This window comes from Maniola jurtina, chromosome 10, assembly GCF_905333055.1.
Source record: "Maniola jurtina chromosome 10, ilManJurt1.1, whole genome shotgun sequence".
Classification (NCBI taxonomy): domain Eukaryota; kingdom Metazoa; phylum Arthropoda; class Insecta; order Lepidoptera; family Nymphalidae; genus Maniola; species Maniola jurtina.
In genome coordinates, this window is record NC_060038.1 from 10334056 (window position 1) to 10354088 (window position 20033).

General features: G+C 34.0%; 1 protein-coding gene across 1 annotated transcript in view; it reads left to right on the forward strand.

The window, feature by feature from the left end:
* Positions 1-928: 928 nt before the first annotated feature.
* Positions 929-20033, forward strand: part of LOC123868858 (homeotic protein Sex combs reduced) — a 54062-nt gene continuing 34957 nt past the window's right edge. Inside the window, exons 1-2 of the mRNA XM_045911499.1 lie at positions 929-1148; positions 4890-5800. Coding sequence (XP_045767455.1) covers positions 5044-5800 — 757 coding nt within the window. The 5' untranslated portion in view covers positions 929-1148; positions 4890-5043. The remainder of the gene's footprint in view (positions 1149-4889; positions 5801-20033) is intronic.

The window sequence follows — 20033 nt, forward strand, 5'->3', positions numbered from 1 at the left end:
TAACTTTGGTCTTATATTCAATATAAATAATATGTAAATGGTAGATAGAACTGTATGTTGTAGACAACGTATTTTGAATTTCAATTCCACACATTTTTAACTTTTGAAAGAGGTTTTTGAAAAAATGAAATAATTTATCTTACAGTAAATACCTAGGTATTTTTAAATTTAAATAAAATCCACTATTATGCCTGCTTACCACCAAAAAAAATTATATCTTATAACAAATCATATCTAAGTAAGTAGGTATGTACCTAAGTACCAATAGGTATACCTATTTTCATTATGAAGAATATTTTGGTTGGCACACCAGTCTTCAAGCTCATGCTGTTTTTTTATATAAGTATTTACCTAATAGTTTGGACATATCAAAATACTTAGCTAACTTACCAAATTCACCAAATCGCATCAGCCCGAGCACAGAACCCATGAAAATGAAAGAAAATCCAAAAAAAGTTGCAGTCAGTGCCCCAGTGCCAACAGAAGTGAAAACTTAAAACTAACTAAGTATGAAATAACAGTGGTTTCTTTCTTAATTTTCAAATCAATTTTATCACCTACTTATGAATCAAAAATTAAAATTTCATAAAGTAAATTAAAATCATTGAATTTAGTTTAATTTTTACATCTATCGGAACTCTGAGCACTATTTACATTAGCAAGTCGGTGATGCGACCTTGCTAGAAGTTTTTAGTCATCCCAAAATCGCCCACCGCGCCTAAAGATATTTTCACTTCAACAAAAATGAAACCAATAACACTCATCTAAAGCTACCAAACTATAACAGACTGTTCAGTATAGAAACGCTGTAATTACGTAGCTCATAAGCGGAGCGGGAGCGGTAGCGGGCACGTGTCCAGGTGCGCCCCGCCCCACCCCGCCCGCTTCGCTCGCCTCACCTCGAAACGCTGCACTCGACGCCCGATCGCCGGGAAATCATCAACGGTTTTCCGCCGCGCGAGCACGTACGTCGCGTCGTACAAGTTTCGGAGCGACGTTAATCTCGTCCGTCTTGCGTCTTCGAACACGATTTTTAAAAAAGTTTCTCAACCTGTGTGCAGTGAACATTAAGAATTTACTTGTTTTGTGGGATGTTTGTGATTTTTTTGTGTTTCTCAAAAGTTTTGTTGACACTTATACTTATTGGAGTAAGTATTTTTCTTTTCGCGCTACCTGAACCTATTTACGCAAAAATAAAATAAAACTCTATCCTTTATTATATTTTCTTATAGGGAGTTTATTATTACTGCAATAAGCAAATAATAAAAGGCAATGCACCTATAAAAAATAAGTTTGGGACTAAAAGCCTTCGGAGTTCTGACCTAACAAACCTTGAAGCAATTTACGGTGCACTTACGAGTAAGCTGTGCGAGAAAATTTTCTTCATAGTCATTTATTGGAAAAAATGTACAATTTCATACAATCTTTTACTGTTAAAAGATCCTATGAACCTACCTTGGTCTCATACTTATGTACTGGTATAAAGTTTCTTGTGTACACATATTTTCAAGTCAAAATAAAACATTATTCTATACCGACGCTATTATAGTATTATTAGCCTGTATAATAGACAGTTCTAATAGAATCAAAGCGTGACGGAGTTAATCTTCTGAGATGCAGTGGATTTGATTGTCCATTTCGAGAGCTTAAAAGTTTATGCTAGTCCAAGAGCTTTTCATATCAAAGAGGTGTGATACTTCAATTGATTGGGCTTTTCATCTTAATATTTCAATTAGTTTAATAGTTATTTAGCAAAATTAGTTAGGTAATAGGTAGGTGATAGCACCTATGAGCAATTTTCACTATTTAACTTTATGAAAAGTTGGATTATATTGGTTCTTTTTCACTTAGGGTAGAAGCCCTTTTTTTACTTTAGCGAAGATCGTATACCTAGTTGTTAATAAGTAATTCTACTAAGTACTTAATTGGTAGAATTTATTATAACTAATCTTGGTATTTAAAATTTTAAATTAAATATACCTATACATTATACCATTTTTATAAACATGAACATTTTGCACCATTAGGTATTTATCATATAGGTACATGAAGTTAAATTTTTTAATGTTATGAAAAGTTATTCTGTTACAAAACTTTCTAACAAAATTTCAACAAATTTTACCACGTTTAGGTAGGTACCTATGTGATGGAATAAAATCCTGCGTGCTATGTGTTAGTTTTCTTTGATGTTTAAACCTATGTATGTACGAGGTACCTACCTAGTTGTTATTTCAAGTTTTCAAATAAGAGCATTACCTACTTATTCCCATAAAGAAAAGTTTTAACACTTCTAGTCTGCCTACTCAATAGATATCTGTACTTAGGTATCTATTTAACATATTTTGTACTCTGGGTAGAATTTTGACTGCGTTATATGCAAAACCTAGGTATCTAGTCATGTGGCTATACCTACCTAGTTATAATGCAATCAAAATTCCACCCGCGGAGGATATAGGGAAATATTGATAAATACTAGGTAGGTATAATATAAGCCTTATACCTACTTACATAATATTATTAAGTAAATCTTCATCTTCACATTTTAATATGAAAAATAAATTCAATAGATCATGATAAACTATTTAATGAAATGGAATACCTAAATATCACAATAAAAATATTAACTTTAGAAACAAAACTATTATTTCTCAAAACTTCATCAAAGGATGTCGAGGTTAAAGCACGGGGAACAAATAAAATATAAAACACAAAAAAACATTGAAATCGTTCGGGCCATTTAATGTGGACCGGACGGGAGTGACAAAAATTCTATACTGAAATAAACTAACCACATGTTGTCTGGATGTCACAAGAATAAGGGGATTAGCTACTCAGCATTAGATAATGTAGGTGTACATTATTGGAATATAATTTACATATTTTCTTAAATGATTTTTAAGCACTGAAAAAGGTTTTGCTTCATATATTTTATCTAAATAATGCTAGTTCAATACCTAGTTACCTATATTAAAGTGTTTGTGGTACTTATAGCAAATGTTTAGATATAATTTAAAGGAATTATTATATTGTTTGACCATCATAATCATAATGTTACTGATGATACTACACGATCCTTTGTGGATCCTGATGTTCTTCATAATTTTTTCCTTATTCTTTAACTTTTATTTTTACTTGTTTTTTCTTTGACTCTATTTTCTTTCTTCTTACTCTTCTTCGACACATTAGGTAGGAAATATGTTAGGATATGTAGGAAAATTCAAGAAGTCTCTTGCAGAAAATCTTTGGCAACAATAATATTATAATTTTTATGTAATTAATTGAACGCATCATCATGTAATGTAGAGAGTAGATTAGAGATCCATAATAGGTAGTCTAGGAATGTTAACTGGTATAAAGTAAATTAATTCCAAAGGATGTATAAATTACAATGACTTTTACGACTTTTACCATTGTTTTTAAAGCCCTATGAAGTAAAAATTATATTGTAGGTAAGTATATACCGATTCCAAAACATTATGTAACACTACTAAAGTGTGTTGAATTTAAGCTTTAATTTAAATTAAATAAATTTACACTTTTAATATAAAATAATCAAATTGGATGGCTCCAGGAACGTATCAAATAATGGATGTTATCAATTTATTATAGAGCTCAGTATCGTATCAAAAATTATCCAACAATTCCCATAAATCTACGATAAAAACAACTTTTCAGTGCGAAAACAGAAATTATGCAGCGTGAAAAATCGTCTGAATGCACAAAATTGCGACGAAATTCACACATTTGTCATTCGTTTCGCATACGACAAATAAATCGGATACACAATGACTGCTAATTTGCTCATAAAGATGTATGCACCGAGCCACGTACATAAATCCGGCGAAGTCAGATTCGGCCTACCGCTTACACCCATAAACCTCCGTGGACACTTTTATAGCCCGACCACGTGTTCGCCGAGATTTTTTCCTCACTTGACATGTGCACTCCGGTTTAGAATGTCGTGTATCAATTTATTGTTTTGTAATAGACCCCCTGTTGAAACTTTTGTGCCTAATTGTGCAACATTTTTGATAATGCACTTTGTCTACTGTTCATAATTACCGACGGTTCTCGTTTCATAGGGAAAAATTGGCAGCCAGTGAGAATGCCGACAGAGGTGAAAACTTAAAACTACTTAAGTATAAATATTAGTCATGCTAATCATGACTAATACTCCCCTTTCCCCTCCAATTAAGCTTAAAGCTTGTGTTAGGAGTAGGTACGACAATAATGCAACGGGTGGGGTTTGAACCGACTTTTCGGAATTCAGTCCGCTCCTCAACCGTTGAGCTATCGAGGCTCTGGCATTAGTAATTAACATTAGTTTACTTTTTACATCCATCGGAACTCCAAGCACAAATAACATGACCTTAAAGTATTTATTTATCCCAAAAAATCAGCGCTTAGGTATTAGGCTTGTTAATACTCAGATGATGATGATGATGGAGTCCTACAATTCCCTCGTGGAACTCAAGGATGCATCAGAACTTGTTTTCCATACCTACCTCCCTACCTTGGCTACTGCCTTGACATGGTTCCACGAGAGTCCACTCTTTTGAAATCTGCTTCGATGGACCTCGTCCAGGCGTTGGTTCGTCGACCAGGTCTGCTTCAACCGGCATATACTCTGATAAATACTTAAATACTTGATAAATAATTCATAAATACTTGTAACAAAATCAATTGATACTCCTACTTACTATTGATCGTACTTACTTAGACACTTACGTACATACACATCAGCTGTCTCGTGGTTTTAATTAGATCACGGTTACAGTATTATTTTCATTTCTGGTTTTTAGTTCGGATACACGATCCTTATAAAACACATTCGTCACCAGTAACAAGGCGTCCTACTTGACCAACTAATGTGTTTCATTCTATCACAGGTCCATCAATCAAGCCCCACTCTACGAGGACAATTGAGACAGGCCGCGAACATCTGTAGCACTTATCATGTCCAACTAGACTATTCAATGTCCATCTAAGAATGACAATCCCGGAGTAAACTTCAGGACAGAGATAGAAATAAATCTGTTATCAATGAACGACCTAAATTACAACGCAGGAATGAGTTCCTACCAATTCGTGAACTCCCTGGCGTCCTGCTATGGGAACCAGGTTCCTGGACGCACGGGTACGCCTGTGGAACAGTCAGGGCACCCTGGATTGCCAACGCCTGGAGCGGACTATTACAATCCAAATGCCAGCGCGTCATATCCAAACACTTGTTATTCACCACCGCAAGTTGGCCACCATTATCCTCAACATCCATATGCGACGCCAGCAGCAGGAGCTCATATGCAGCCACAAACTATGATTGATTACACACAACTACATCCACAAAGACTGGGTACGACAGCGAGCCATGTGCACCAACATTCAAATCCGAGCCCTGGAGCACTGTCTCCGAATCTTATGTCGACGCCACCCAGTCAAGCTACGAGTGCTAGTTGTAAATTCGCCGATTCAACCTCCACAACAGGAATAGCATCACCACAGGACCTTTCCACATCCTCGGGCCCTGGTAGAACATCACCGGGCTTTGGAAATGTTGGCAATGCAGCCGGCACTACGAGTACTAAGCTTGGTTTGACTACTCCAATCGCTTCTCCGGTTGAGCATAAAGCGAATATAAACCAAAACATTTCGAGCCCTGCATCTAGTACTTCTAGCAATGAGAGCAATGAAGCAAACAATTCTAGTTCAAGTAATACGAAGAACGCGAAATCTTCTGGCAGTACGCAAGCGAATCCTCCGCAGATTTACCCTTGGATGAAACGAGTTCACCTAGGCCAAAGTGAGTAATAATTTAAATAATAATTCTTATCGTTATAATCAATTAGGTACGGACTGTCAAGTTAATAGCACTTACATAAAGTATTGATTAAAGTATTGATAAAATTTAAAAGCAAGTTTCACACTTTTTTATTAGCCGCGTGAAATCGTAAATGGGCCTGCTTCCTTTTCAAATTGACGTGACCACGCCTTCATTAAAAACCAACATTTCCTTCTAACAAGAAACTATTCATCAACTAGATGCCAAAGTGGAGACAAAATAAATTATATATCTATCTGTTTATAAAACATTAGTATGCATTAATGTTGGATCAATATGGCAGTCTGATGGATGATGTCCATAATAAGGCATAATGGTTTGTTGGCGGGCGCTTACGACTGAACGGTCGAAGATTTTTTCTTCCTAGTTTCTAATGATGGGGAAAGCGCATCGTCAGTGTGACGTGTGATTTGACGGCTCCTTCTGGTATTAACAGGGCTCTCTCCGTCACTCGTTTTATACCATTTCATACAATCGTAGTTCCAATTTCATTTGAATATTAAGCAACCAACGTCCATGAAATTTTGCAGACATATTCTAGAAACTAATATCTGTGTCTGTGGTGTTTTAGATTTTTCTAAAAATATGTAGTTTTAAAATTACAGGGGCTCAAAGATTTGAATGAAAATTTTAAGACCGCGTAACTTTGAAACCGAATATTTTAACAGAAATCTGGAAAACCACAGACATAGATATTAGTTTCTAGAATATGTCTGCAAAATTTCATGGACTTTGGTTGCTTAGTATTCAAATGAAATTGGAACTACAATTGTATGAAATGGTATGAAACGAGTGACGGAGAGAGCCCTCTTAAGCATGAATTAGATTATATGATTGTAATAATTTTTAAATGGAATCTTACCCGTTTTACATTTTTTAAAGTAAGTGACCAGGCTCGGCTTCGTTTGGGTATGATTTCTGAAAATATTTCTTAATGGGGATCTACGTCGGATAGAGAAAACCCATGTACCTACTTACAAGCAAAATTTTAAGATTCTAGACCAGCCGGCTTACGTTTGATATATAATATTATGTCAGTCATTATGTATGTCATAGTCAAACAGGCCTAACATAGTTTTTTTAATTTGTAATAACCGTAAAAACAAACAGTATGAATTAAATTAATGTAGATTGTAGGATATTGCGAAATACGCTTTTAGGTCACGCGACAGAATTAATGGCTTAATTCACATTTCTGAATATAAGCACTAAATAAACTAATATTAATTATCTACGTAATAAACGTGGTAGTTAGATAGATACTAAAATAAATATTATATAAGTTGTGATATTAGAAAACAGTTTCAAAACAGGTAGGTTAGGTGCCTGGTTTCTTCCTAACTATCAAAAAGGTTTTTGAGGATATTACCACCGACATCTAAGTAAATAAGTAAAAAAAAAAACACCTAACGTCGCGAAATACGTCGGCTAAGCAACTTTATTCTACTCTAGATACCAGAATTTTTAACTTCGCCGTATTTTTGTAACAACAAATAAATTAAGTGTTGATTTTTTTGCTATAGTTATGACTAGGTATTATATGTTAATAAAACAATCTTTATTAACAACGAAACACTACCTCTTACACAGAACTAACTACTTTGAGCAATAATAAAAAACCTAATTTAATCCCTAATCGCTTATGTATAAGCAAGGAGGGCTGATGACCAATGATCATAATATTATTGTAGATTCTACTAAGATTTTTGTAAGGATTTATAAATGTATGTATTTTAATACTGAATCATCACAAACTCTATTGCACATATTCCGTGTCACATACCTATCTACATTCTAGCCCAATATTTTAATGTAGACGCCTCGAGATAAAGACAAGCCTGTATGTTAACGGTTCCTGGTATTATTGTATTGTTTTCTCAAAATCTCATCCCTCGACAAGGTTTCCACTACTTATTTGATTTTAATAAGAAACAAGAAAGTACTAAATTGATAATGAATAGAGATTTATAACTTTTCAACAAGAAATTAGATTATTATGTTGAGCTTGAAACTGTTTAAATTCATGCGCTAGATTTTTTAAGAGGGGTCTCTCCGTCACTCGCTCCATACAAACGTAGTTCGTCTCTCGTTGGAATACTAACCAATCATACTCAATGGAATTTTGTAGAAACGTTCCGAGAGTAATATCTAAGCCTGTGGTTTTCCAGATTTCCGTTAAAATATTCGGTTTTAAAGTTTCGCGCTCTTAAAAATTCACATACAAAACTTTGAGCCCCTGTAATTTTAAAACTACTTACATATGTTTAGAAAAATCTAAAAGGCACAGATATTAGTTTCAAGAATATGTCTGCAAAATTTCATGGACTTTGGTTGCTTAATATTCAAATGAAATTGGAGCTACGATTGTATGGAGTAAGTGACGGAGAGAGCCCTGTTAATGACAGTCGAATTGGCGTGAGAAAAAGAGAGGAGGTTTTCCATTCAATTAATCAAGCTGAAAGATGTCCACAGCTGGACATAGAGATTTCAACAATCCGCGGCCTTGTGAATAGTGATTGACAATATTATGAAGAATTTGTATAGGATAGTTTGAATTTATAGAGTCTCAGTCTTATTCATAAAAATTTGTAGAAGCTTTATTAGCTTGTTATAAGCAAAGTTCTCAAAAACATGATTCATAAACGTTCAATAGTGCTAAAAGTGTTCAATAACGGCTCCATAACTTATAACAGGCTGAACCCTACTATAAACCCTTATTAAAGAATAAGATGGCCGCCGTCTTGTCTTAACAGCTGATAATTTGTTTGGAAGTGAGGTTATTTTGTTTTGGTTGATTCTAGTGTCATTACATTGTCATTATTATTTATACGTTATTTATTCTGGATTCGAGAGGCTGTGGTAATTAACTAGAGTTGCAAGTTTTAATTGCCATAAGATGCTAGGGACGGACGTCGTGAAGTAGGTACCTAAAAGTTTCTACCTAATTTCGAAGTTTCTTTTCATGTAATCATTCTTTTACATAGGTATGTGATTTCTTCTAACGTAAGAAATATGGCGGTGATGCAGCTCAGTACCTAACTACATAAACCGAGAAGGATTTGGGTAAAAAAAGGGCTGGCTCATTTTTTGCGCAACGGATCAGCCTGGCTGTCAAGCGTGGAAATGCAGCCAGTATTCTTGGCACCATTCCACACGGGCATGATTTGTATAGTAATTAGATAAGGCTAGCTTTAAGTTTTATTGTAATATTTTCAATTAAAAAAAAAAAGGATTTTATTCCATGAATGTCCAGGTACTGTATCTAAATTCTAATACATACTTTTACCTAATACATCTTTTTTTTTAAAATAGTATAATAAAATCTAACGCTAATTTCTAAATTCCTTCCTGTTTCCATTTTTATAATTAAATAAATCGGAACAAAACTCCGAACGATAATACCTAACTATCCTCCAGAACTCAGACAATTGACCGAAATTCGAAAACAAATGTCACACCTGCCTCACTTTTCTGTGTAGAGCCCAGTTTTTTTGCAATTTTGTCTATGAATTCATCAGAACGACAACATAACAAAGCGAAACTAGCCTATAGCGAGAATTTAGTTGTGAGAGGTTTATTGAACCTTTATGAATAAAGAAAGTTATGAAACGTTTAATAGGCCTAATGAGCATTTTAGCTAATGAACGTTTTAAACCTATATTAAGGGATTTTTATGAATAAGACTGTAAGAGTAGAGTGAAATAATAAAAGAAAAGTAGGTATCTACTTATGTAAGTAAATAAAATGTGTGAAACTAGTTTCGTGAAAAATTGCTTTTAATAAGCTCTAGGTAATAAAGATTTTTATCAAATACACCTTCGTACGACATTTACTGACATTCATTCTTTCAAAGGTTAAAAGTTTAATTAAAGCTTTTAGATAAAAGCTAAAAAATAAAAAATATATTGCTATAAGTAGGTACCTACCTACCTTAGGTACGTGAGATGGACAATATTTTCATCTGTTTTCGAGGGTTTTCTTTGTATTTATTTTAATTTTTAATTATTAATTAATACAAGAGATTGTACTATTATATCTACCTAAGCAATTTATTAATTTTATTATTACGACCAAAGATAAGCAGTGAAAAGACTCAAATGAATGATGATAGTAAATTATTTATACAATATATAATTCATTTATTCTTTTTTCATTCATTCATTCATTGTCATCATCATCGTCAATTCATCACCCGGCTCACTTCTGACTACGGGTCTCCTCTCAAAATGAAAAGGATTTAGGTCATAGTTTACTAGGTATGCCGGCCAAGTACAAACTTTCCCACGCCTTTGAGAACATTATGGAAAATAGAATCGAGTAGAAAATATTTTTATCCAAATGAACTTTTACAAGTAAGTTTCAAAGGAACACTCTCAGGCATGCAGGTTTAATCATATTGTTTTCCTTCATCGTTAAAGCAAGATCACACTATGCACATAAGTTAGATGTGCGTGCCAGGAATCGTACCCCGGCCCCATGGCTGACGTCTTAACCACAAGACTATATCACCTATATTTCTATTCATCTTGGCCCAATTGGGCCATACAAATAAATAAGGCAAAAATAGGCCTTATAAGCTTTCAGTAATTAAGTAAGCATATCCTCTATGGATTCTCAGGCCAAGATACAGCAATATCGGCCTATCATACAAAATGCAAAAAACCGGCCAAGTGCGAATCAGACTCGCGCACCAAGAGTTCCGTACTCGGGTATTTTTTCCGACATTTTGCACCATAAATCAAAAACTATTATGCATTAAAATAAATAAAAATCTGTTTAAGAATGTGCGGGTAAAGCCCTTCCATAATAATATGATACCTCTCTTGACTTGGTATAGTTATCTTACTTTGAAAATTGAAACACATTTAAAAAAAAAAATTTATGATGTTACCACAAATCTACGATTTTTGGATTTTATCCTTTACTTGTGCTATAAGACCTACCTACAGACCTTCATAATTGTAGGTTAACGGGAAGTACCCTATAGGTTTTCTTGACAGACACAACGGCCGGACGGACGGACGGACAGACAGACAGACAACAAAGTGATCCTATAAGGGTCCCGGTTTTCCTTTTGAGGTACGAAAATTGATTTGGAAGTGGATATCCTGATAGTGTTTACTAGAGAGTTTAGTATATGTAAATAAAGTTATACACTTAGGTCGCAATTTCATGTTTGAAAGCAATAACTCAGTTTGGAGCAGCAGTATTCGTGCCGACTGCAGACTTCTTAGATTTCAATAGTTCTAATAGGTACGTACCTGCTTATTTTATGAATTTACAAAATATTATGGCAAGCTATGGTAGGTATTGTAAAAGGATATTTATTGTAAAGATTGACCTAGAATTATGAAATTCGGCAGGTAGGTAGGTCTTATAGCACAAGTACAGGAATAAATCTGATTTTTTTTAATAATTAATAAATAATAATTTTTTCACAAAATGGTACTCGGATACTTAATAATATAATATGCATATAATTGCACAAAAATAAACAAATAATTTTAATAATTTATAAGTTAATTAATAAAGTTATGTAGGTACCTATATAGAACTTACAGCAATACCTACTCTTAAAAGGGCTCTCTCCGTCACTCGTTTCCACTCGTTTCATACAATCGTAGTTCCAATTTCATTTGAATATTAAGCAAGCAAAGTCCATGAAATTTTGCAGACATATTCTAGAAACTAATATCTGTGTCTGTGGTGTTTTAGATTTTTCTAAAAATATGTAGTTTTAAAATTACAGGGGCTCCAAGATTTGTATGAAAATTTTAAGACCGCGTAACTTTGAAACCGAATATTTTAACAGAAATCTGGAAAACCACAGACATAGATATTAGTTTCTAGAATATGTCTGCAAAATTTCATGGACTTAGGTTGCTTAGTATTCAAATGAAATTGGAACTACGATTGTATGAAACGAGTGGAAACGAGTGACGGAGAGAGCCCTCTTAATGAGAAAAATGGTTAGTGGATGGGTCCGGTGTACCAACTTACAATTACAACTTATAATTAAGTACAACGAATAAGTACTTACCTCATTTCTAGGCACTAAGTAATTATACTGTGCAGTCAATACATATGTACATATTTTATTATCAACATCAAAGATTTCATCGATATTACACTCACTGGGTGTACCGTACCACCCATAGGTAATAATGAGACCCCACATCAAGCAATTAATACATAGATAATTGAGTATCTACCTACTTAGGTACTTACCTGTAGTACCGTACCTACCTAAGTAATTACTTACATTTTTTCGTAAAAAATTATAATTTTGCAATATTTTTCTTTCGATTAGGTATCTATCATATTTAAAGTTGATTGTTTCTTGCTCATTTTTGAGTAATATAATAAATATTTTTATAATATAGGTACTAGGACCTAGGTATAAGTTTCTATTTAACAGGAAAATGGGCAACTTTCAATAGGTAAGGAGTATAAAAATTACAGGAAGTTTTGATATTCTATCACCTCTAGAGTATATACCTAGGTAACTTCCTACATAGGTAGGTATAGCAGCTATACTCTAGATGTGCAACCCACATTTATAGAGCAGCTTAAGTTAATTGAGCATGATTATCCTTTATTTTGTCTTTACGGGAAACGTTATCTCAGAATATTGCTAAGGCACGGAGTATTTTGCATATTTATTGAAATTATAGTCACAAAAATTATAGTCCGCCATAAGTGATTCGATTATAATCGATGCAAATTGCGATCGCCATTTTGAAATGGCGAGACTGGCGCGGAAAATTACAGTTATAGTGATAGACTACAGGCCCATGTTTAAAAATGGGTGGGTCATATGAACCACCAGGTGACGTATACAGGACGATATAAGAGCATAAAATAATAAGTTTCAGCACTATGCCGTCACTTGTAAGCTGTCCAACAGAGTGCTGGTGAGAATTGAAAAGTGCAGGTAGAGTGAGTACATTTTGGTCATATATTTTTGTACGGCATTTTTACCATCGATAGATCCATGAAAAATAATAAGAAAGCGCGCAGTGCCGTAAAAAAATGGTGCGCCACAAAGTCAGTAAATGTTTTGATTTTCTGACAATTTCCGGGGTAAATTTGGTCATTTAATTCTTTACGGCACTAGTTTCATACTGTTTCAATACAGCCTCTAATCCATTATTCCGCAACGCCGTACAAAAATCATGCGACAAGGGGAAAAAATTGAGGGTAGCAACCCCCTCTCTTTCCGTGGTCCGGGGGGTGATTTGAGAAAGTACGGCTTTGGTTCCAAAACATTATCTAGCACTCAAAAGTACTATTAAAAATAATGCCGTAAAAAAATTAGTGTTCATTTGAATGTGTATCAATAATTATCTTAATTTCATGGTATACTTAATTTTTAAAGCTGTAAAATCATTTGACTCTGTACGGCAACTTTTTTTTTAACATGATAGTGTAAAATACTATTGTTATATAGTATTGCCGTTCAAAAGAAACTGTTCTAAAAAAAATTATAGATAAATACAAAACTGAAATTTTTCAAATTATTGCAAAAGTTTAAATATTCATAGATTAATAAAATATAGCAATTTTCTACGCTTTTCCCTTGTTTTAAATAGTATTAAGATAAATAAATTAGGAAAAAATTATGCCGTACATTTTAATGCAGACCATATCTTTTAGGCTGATGAAAATGACGCTACCATTTTAAGGGTAGTACTTTATGGCCATCTGATACTGTACGGCATTAACATATTTTTGAAGAGAACAATTGATAATATGATAAAATCACTATGCCGTCTAACTGAAGTGAACGGGTGTGTATATAATATCCACATCCCCTACAAACCTTTGGACCAACGAAAATGTACGGCATGTAAAAAAATATTATCTATGCATAAAACACTTTCAAAATAAATTAATTTTATGTTGTTTCAAATCACCCCCCGGACCACGGAAAGAGAGGGGGTTGCTACCCTCAATTTTTTCCCCTTGTCGCATGATTTTTGTACGGCGTTGCGGAATAATGGATTAGAGGCTGTATTGAAACAGTATGAAACTAGTGCCGTACAAAATTAAATGACCAAATTTACCCCGGAAATTGTCAGAAAATCAAAACATTTACTGACTTTGTGGCGCACCATTTTTTTACGGCACTGCGCGCTTTCTTATTATTTTTCATGGATCTATCGATGGTAAAAATGCCGTACAAAAATATATGACCAAAATGTACTCACTCTACCTGCACTTTTCAATTCTCACCAGCACTCTGTTGGACAGCTTACAAGTGACGGCATAGTGCTGAAACTTATTATTTTATGCTCTTATATCGTCCTGTATACGTCACCTGGTGGTTCATATGACCCACCCATTTTTAAACATGGGCCTGTAGTCTATGAAGGAGTGGAATTAATCTGCCGCACTAAGCTATGCTACCTAATATTATTATTGGTAATTTTACTGCCTGTAATTTATCAAAGTGTGCTTAATAGCTGGTATAGAAAATGTTTCGAAAGAATTAATTAGTATGATAAACACTTAAGGTAAACATTATTAATTTATTTAGTAATTCATTAAAAATTAATATGCATAGGGAATATTTCATAAATACATACCTAATGGAAAAAGTAGATAATTTTTTTTTAATTACTTTTTATACTTTTTGAGAGGTCGGGGGTTCGACTCGCATCTAACTTTCGGATTACTTATACGCGCGATTTAAGCAATTAAAATAATATTACTTGTTTTATCGGTGAAGGAAAATATCTATAAACTGGACTGGGCCAGCAGACTATGGCCTAGGCCCTAGACCCAATGCCTAAACCGTTCTCATTCCGAGAGGCGGCCCATGCTCAGCCGTGGGCTGACAATAGGTTGCCAATGACATTACCTTCATTGATGATGAAGGATTTTTAAGTCTCCTCGATATTACAGTTAGGTACCTATACCTAAACAGAGTTAGACAGCAACCCCTTTTCAGCATATTTTTTGCCTCTGACAAAGCAGTAGCAGTAGAGAATATTTTTACAAAATTGCACCCCCAAGGGAGTCCCCTATGGCTTCAATCGTTCTCGATTGATGTTTTTTTGGGAAACCCCTAAGTCTTCATCGTAAAACTGTAGTCTTTTCTAGTGCGACAAATTATTATTATTATAATGTTAGGCAATGACAGAAGGAAGTTATACAGTATACCTACATATTACGTTCACATTACATGGTATATAAATAAAAATCGTACTTGCTGTAGAATAAGACAGAAGATGAAGAAGATAACAAAACGCATGAGAGTAGAAGAGATACTTTCTTTACGAATAAGTACCTAGGTACCTACTCTACGTAGGTATAACCTAAAACAGCTCTCTACCTACTACTAGACTCGTACCTATGTAAAGTTTCTCCTTCTTTTTTTATAAGTAGGTATATCTACAATATCACATTTTAGCTATTTTTATGGTAATCAGAGAATATACAATTTATCGGTTTCAAGTTTCAAAATTAAAAAGGTGCATATTATTTAGATTGTTCTATCGCAAAACGTTAATTTGAGACCATTTTATAGTCAGGATATCTGAGTAAGTAGTAATATAAAATCACGAACAGATCAATACTAACGATAAAATCACTTTATAATAAAAAAAATGACTAAGATCGAACCACGCGACTACCAAAAATTATTATAATATAATTTGTAAAGCAACTTTACATTAACAGGGCTCTCTCCGTCACTCGTTTCCACTCGTTTCATACAATCGTAGTTCCAATTTCATTTGAATACTAAGCAACCAAAGTCCATGAAATTTTGCAGACATATTCTAGAAACTAATATCTGTGTCTGTGGTGTTTTAGATTTTTCTAAAAATATGTAGTTTTAAAATTACAGGGGCTCCAAGATTTGTATGAAAATTTTAAGACCGCGTAACTTTGAAACCGAATATTTTAACAGAAATCTGGAAAACCACAGACATAGATATTAGTTTCTAGAATATGTCTGCAAAATTTCATGGACTTAGGTTGCTTTATATTCAAATGAAATTGGAACTACGATTGTATGAAACGAGTGGAAACGAGTGACGGAGAGAGCCCTCTTAAAGGTTTCAAAGAATTAAAAAATTATTGAAAACTATATTGATCTGGAAATAAAGATAAAAATATATTTGAAAAACCGAATCATGCAATCCCGCAACAAGTTCTGCTTAAATTAAAAGGCACCTAATATGCAAAAAATGTTAAACACCAGACTGGTTGAAATGAACGAAGGGTTAAATAAAATGCTAAAAGTTGAATGGTTAGAAATAAATAAAAAAACTTGGGATTAGTGAGCAGGCCGCGCGTGGTTGGCTGGTGTGGCATGGCGGCCATGACGTTGCAAAACTTCCTGCGAAACTGGTATCACTGGCATGTATTATGTGTACGTGTACCTATGTATCTCCTTTTCAGGGTAATAAGTACCTTAGGAACTTATAAGTTACTAGCCGATGCCCGCGACTTCGCCCGCGTGGATTTAGGTTTTTCGAAATCCCGTGGGAACTCTTTGATTTTCTGGGATAAAAAGTAGCCTATGTGCTAATCCAGGATATTATCTATCTTCATTCTAAATTTCAGCCAAATCCGTCCAGTAGTTTTTGCGTGAAGGAGTAACAAACATACACACACACACACACACACACACACATACAAACTTTCGCCTTTATAATATTATATAGTGTGATAGTTACGTCCAGTAGGTAATTCTGTCCGTCAATCAGCTATTTTAAAGATAAATTACTTACTTACCTATTAAAACTGTAAGATTGAAATCTTTTAATGAAATTTAAAAAAAATATCAATTATTGGAATCTGTTACCGCTACTAATCGTATAAATTGTAGCATTTTGGATACAAGCAATTTCCAGGAAGGAGGATAGGAAAAATTCCTGAACATGCAAAGCGTGAGTTGAAAAAGATTTACCCCCTCGAGTGATAAGTACCTTGTTAAATTGGTACCTACCTTACTTTTCTACAGAACCCTATGCGTTTTCTGACACGCACTTGACTTGGCAACAATCTTGCCTAAAAAAGTCTAGCTCTCTCTAGTAATGCGCTTAGTTTCAATTCAAGATAACTAATCGCTCTAATCAACCTACGAGTATGAAGCATATTTTGTGTTCAGATATCGTCAATCGACATAGGTAAATCTAATTAATTAGGTATATACATATTATAATATTCAGATTCTTACTTATACATCAAATACCTAATATTATAATTGATTTTATTAACCCCCGACCCAAAAAGAGGGGTGTTATAAGTTCGACGTGTGTATCTGTGTATCTATCTGTGGCATCGTAGCTCCTAAACGAATGAACCGAATTTAATTTAGTTTTTTTTGTTTGAAAGGTGGCTTGATCGAGAGTGTCTTAGCTATAATTGCAGAAAATCGGTTCAGCCATTTGAAAGTTATAATAGTTTTCTTATAGAGGTTTTTGTGTCGGGGGTTATCTTTGTTTGTTTAAAAGTAGATCCTTTTTGCTCCAAAGTTATTGATAGTTATGAATTAAGTATAATTCACTGAAGTTGGTTGATACGAAATGTCAAATTCATCAATTCACTATACTCTGTAGGTAGGCATTTAATATACCTAAAGGACTAGGCATATAATTAAACGCTACTTGTCGTACGCTACCTCTATGATTATTCTACATCTGATATAATATCCAATACTTCGATAAACATAATATGAACACTCTTTCACTTTGAAAATTATACCTGCAGCACTTATGCAGAATTACCGGCAAATTACCTGTTTAGTTCTAAGGATACTTGAATATCAAACCATTTCGAAACTTATGCCAATAACTTTAAGGTGCAAGTTTTGATGAATTGCAAAAGTACAGTCGGATCAAAATTCAAGTAAGCCCTTTTACTCCCCAGGGACTTTGCAACTTCAATTATTGATGGCAAGTTTAGCCTCTATAAAGTATAAGGGGAAAACCGCTATTTTTCATGGTGTTTACTTTTAAATAGCACGTAGCCTCAGCTTCGTCTGCATTTTATCGAAAACATGTAATTTATTAGTTAATTTTTGTACAAAAATTATCCGTGTTTAAAGGTAGGTGGTATGTGCAATTTAAATGCACTTGCATTTATAATGAGCTTATATGAAAGCTGGGGCGTATATGAATTTTTAAACAGCAGGTGTTATGGATTTAATATTTAAACACATACCTACGTGCTGTGTATAATGATCCTTTGTTTAAACATGCTAGGCAATAATTCTACCTATCTATAATCCTATATCCAGAGTTGATATTGTAGGAGTCACTAGCTAATCAGTTGCGTTCTATGAAACAAAGCCTCAGAGCTCAGAGCCTCAATAGCTCAACGGTTGAGGAGCGGACTGAATTCCGGAAGGTCGGCGGTTCAGACCCCACCCGTTGCACTATTGTCGTACCCACTCCTGGCACAAGCTTTACGCTTAATTGGAGGGGAAAGGGGAGTATTAGTCATGATTAGCATGGCTAATATTCTTTATAGGATAAAAAAAAATACTTTGGTATAATTAATACTTATACTTTCAAGTAAGTAGTTAGGTACCTAGGTGCTTACATTAAAGAAGAAAATTTAAGAAACTTGTCTCACCTTGTAGTCTCACCCAATGGACCAATGGATGTCCACTGATGGACAGAGGTCTACGAAGGGACTTCCATCATGCAAGCTTTTCGTGGGGAACTGATGCCTACTTTGTACCATAGCATGTAGCCATACTTACTCACGATAGGCCCTAAAGTTAATTGGTCTTCAGAACTAGTTACTACTCTACAATCATAAAAATAAACAAGAACTACAAAACAGAACTCCCTATAGTTATTAATGGTTAGATATTTGAGACATAGATTCAAGTTAGATAAACCGTAGCTTAGATCTTAATCTTTGAAAGGCATCTTATCGTATCAACCTACTCAGGCCTTAAGCGGATACAATAGCATCGCTCATACTTGTAGATACTAAAATAAGTACATAATTGTTTACTGAGTAAACAGTTGTACAACTAGAGGTACAAATTGTAGGTCAGGGATCAAATAAATTCGGTTTCATCCTATATCAAAGCGTATACAAATAATTATTTTGTTAATATATTAGTCATACAAGTGTAAATTAAAAATTTATAACACCCCCGACAAGTGAAGGTTACAGTAACTAGAAAATACCGAAAAGACCTGATAATTTTCAAACGGCTGAACTGATTTTCTTGGACTATTCCGCGCCTACGATCTAAAGTATCTGAGTTTTCCAAAACATCATTTTCAAATAAATAATTATGTATTTAGGCAACGTCCATCTTGACAGCTTGACATTTGTCAATTGACATAATATTATAAACCTAACGGTTATCTAACCTTCTTTTCGACAAGAAAACTAGAAAAGAGCTGATAACTCTTAAACGGCTGAACCAATTTTTTTGAATTATAGCTAAGAACACTCTCGATCAAGCCACCTTTCAAACAAAAAAAAGTAAATTAAAATCGGTTCATTCGTTTCGGCGCTACGATGCCACAGACAGATACACAGATACACAGATACACACGTCAAACTTATAACTCCCCTCTTTTTGGGTCGGGGGTTAGAAAGGGATATGATTAAAATTAATTAATTTATATCTATACGTACGCACCTAAAATGTTAATATTGTTTTAAAAGAACACATTTTTAAAGAATGATAATTAATTTTATTCTTTGAATGCAACAGTTCCCGGAATATAATCTCAAGCGTGCATCAGTTTATGAAAAACTTATGACCAATCTATATTATTGCAATCAGTCATTAGTGTTCCTACCTAGTAATTTGCAAGACAAGTACCTAAGTTTTGCCAATCACTAGCAATAAAACTTGCAGAAATTAGTTATCGGCAAGTAACTTGCACTATTTAAACTGCACTCACTCAAGAAATTGATTATTATTGAGTTAGATACTTTATATTTCAATGGGAAGAGTTGCAGAAAATGTCTTCTTGTCGATAGGAAAAGCATTCCGAATCAGTGGTTAGATCCTTTTGACGATTCAAAAGCTTTTTATAAAAGATTATTATTGAAATAAATGTTTCTATTTTTATATCTAGATAACTAACTTCGGCAAAAAATACCAGTGGACACTTACCTTTAACCAATTGACTTTACTCCATTCATGTTATATATATCACTATACAGATATTAGTGTAATGTATGTATATAAATAAATAAATAA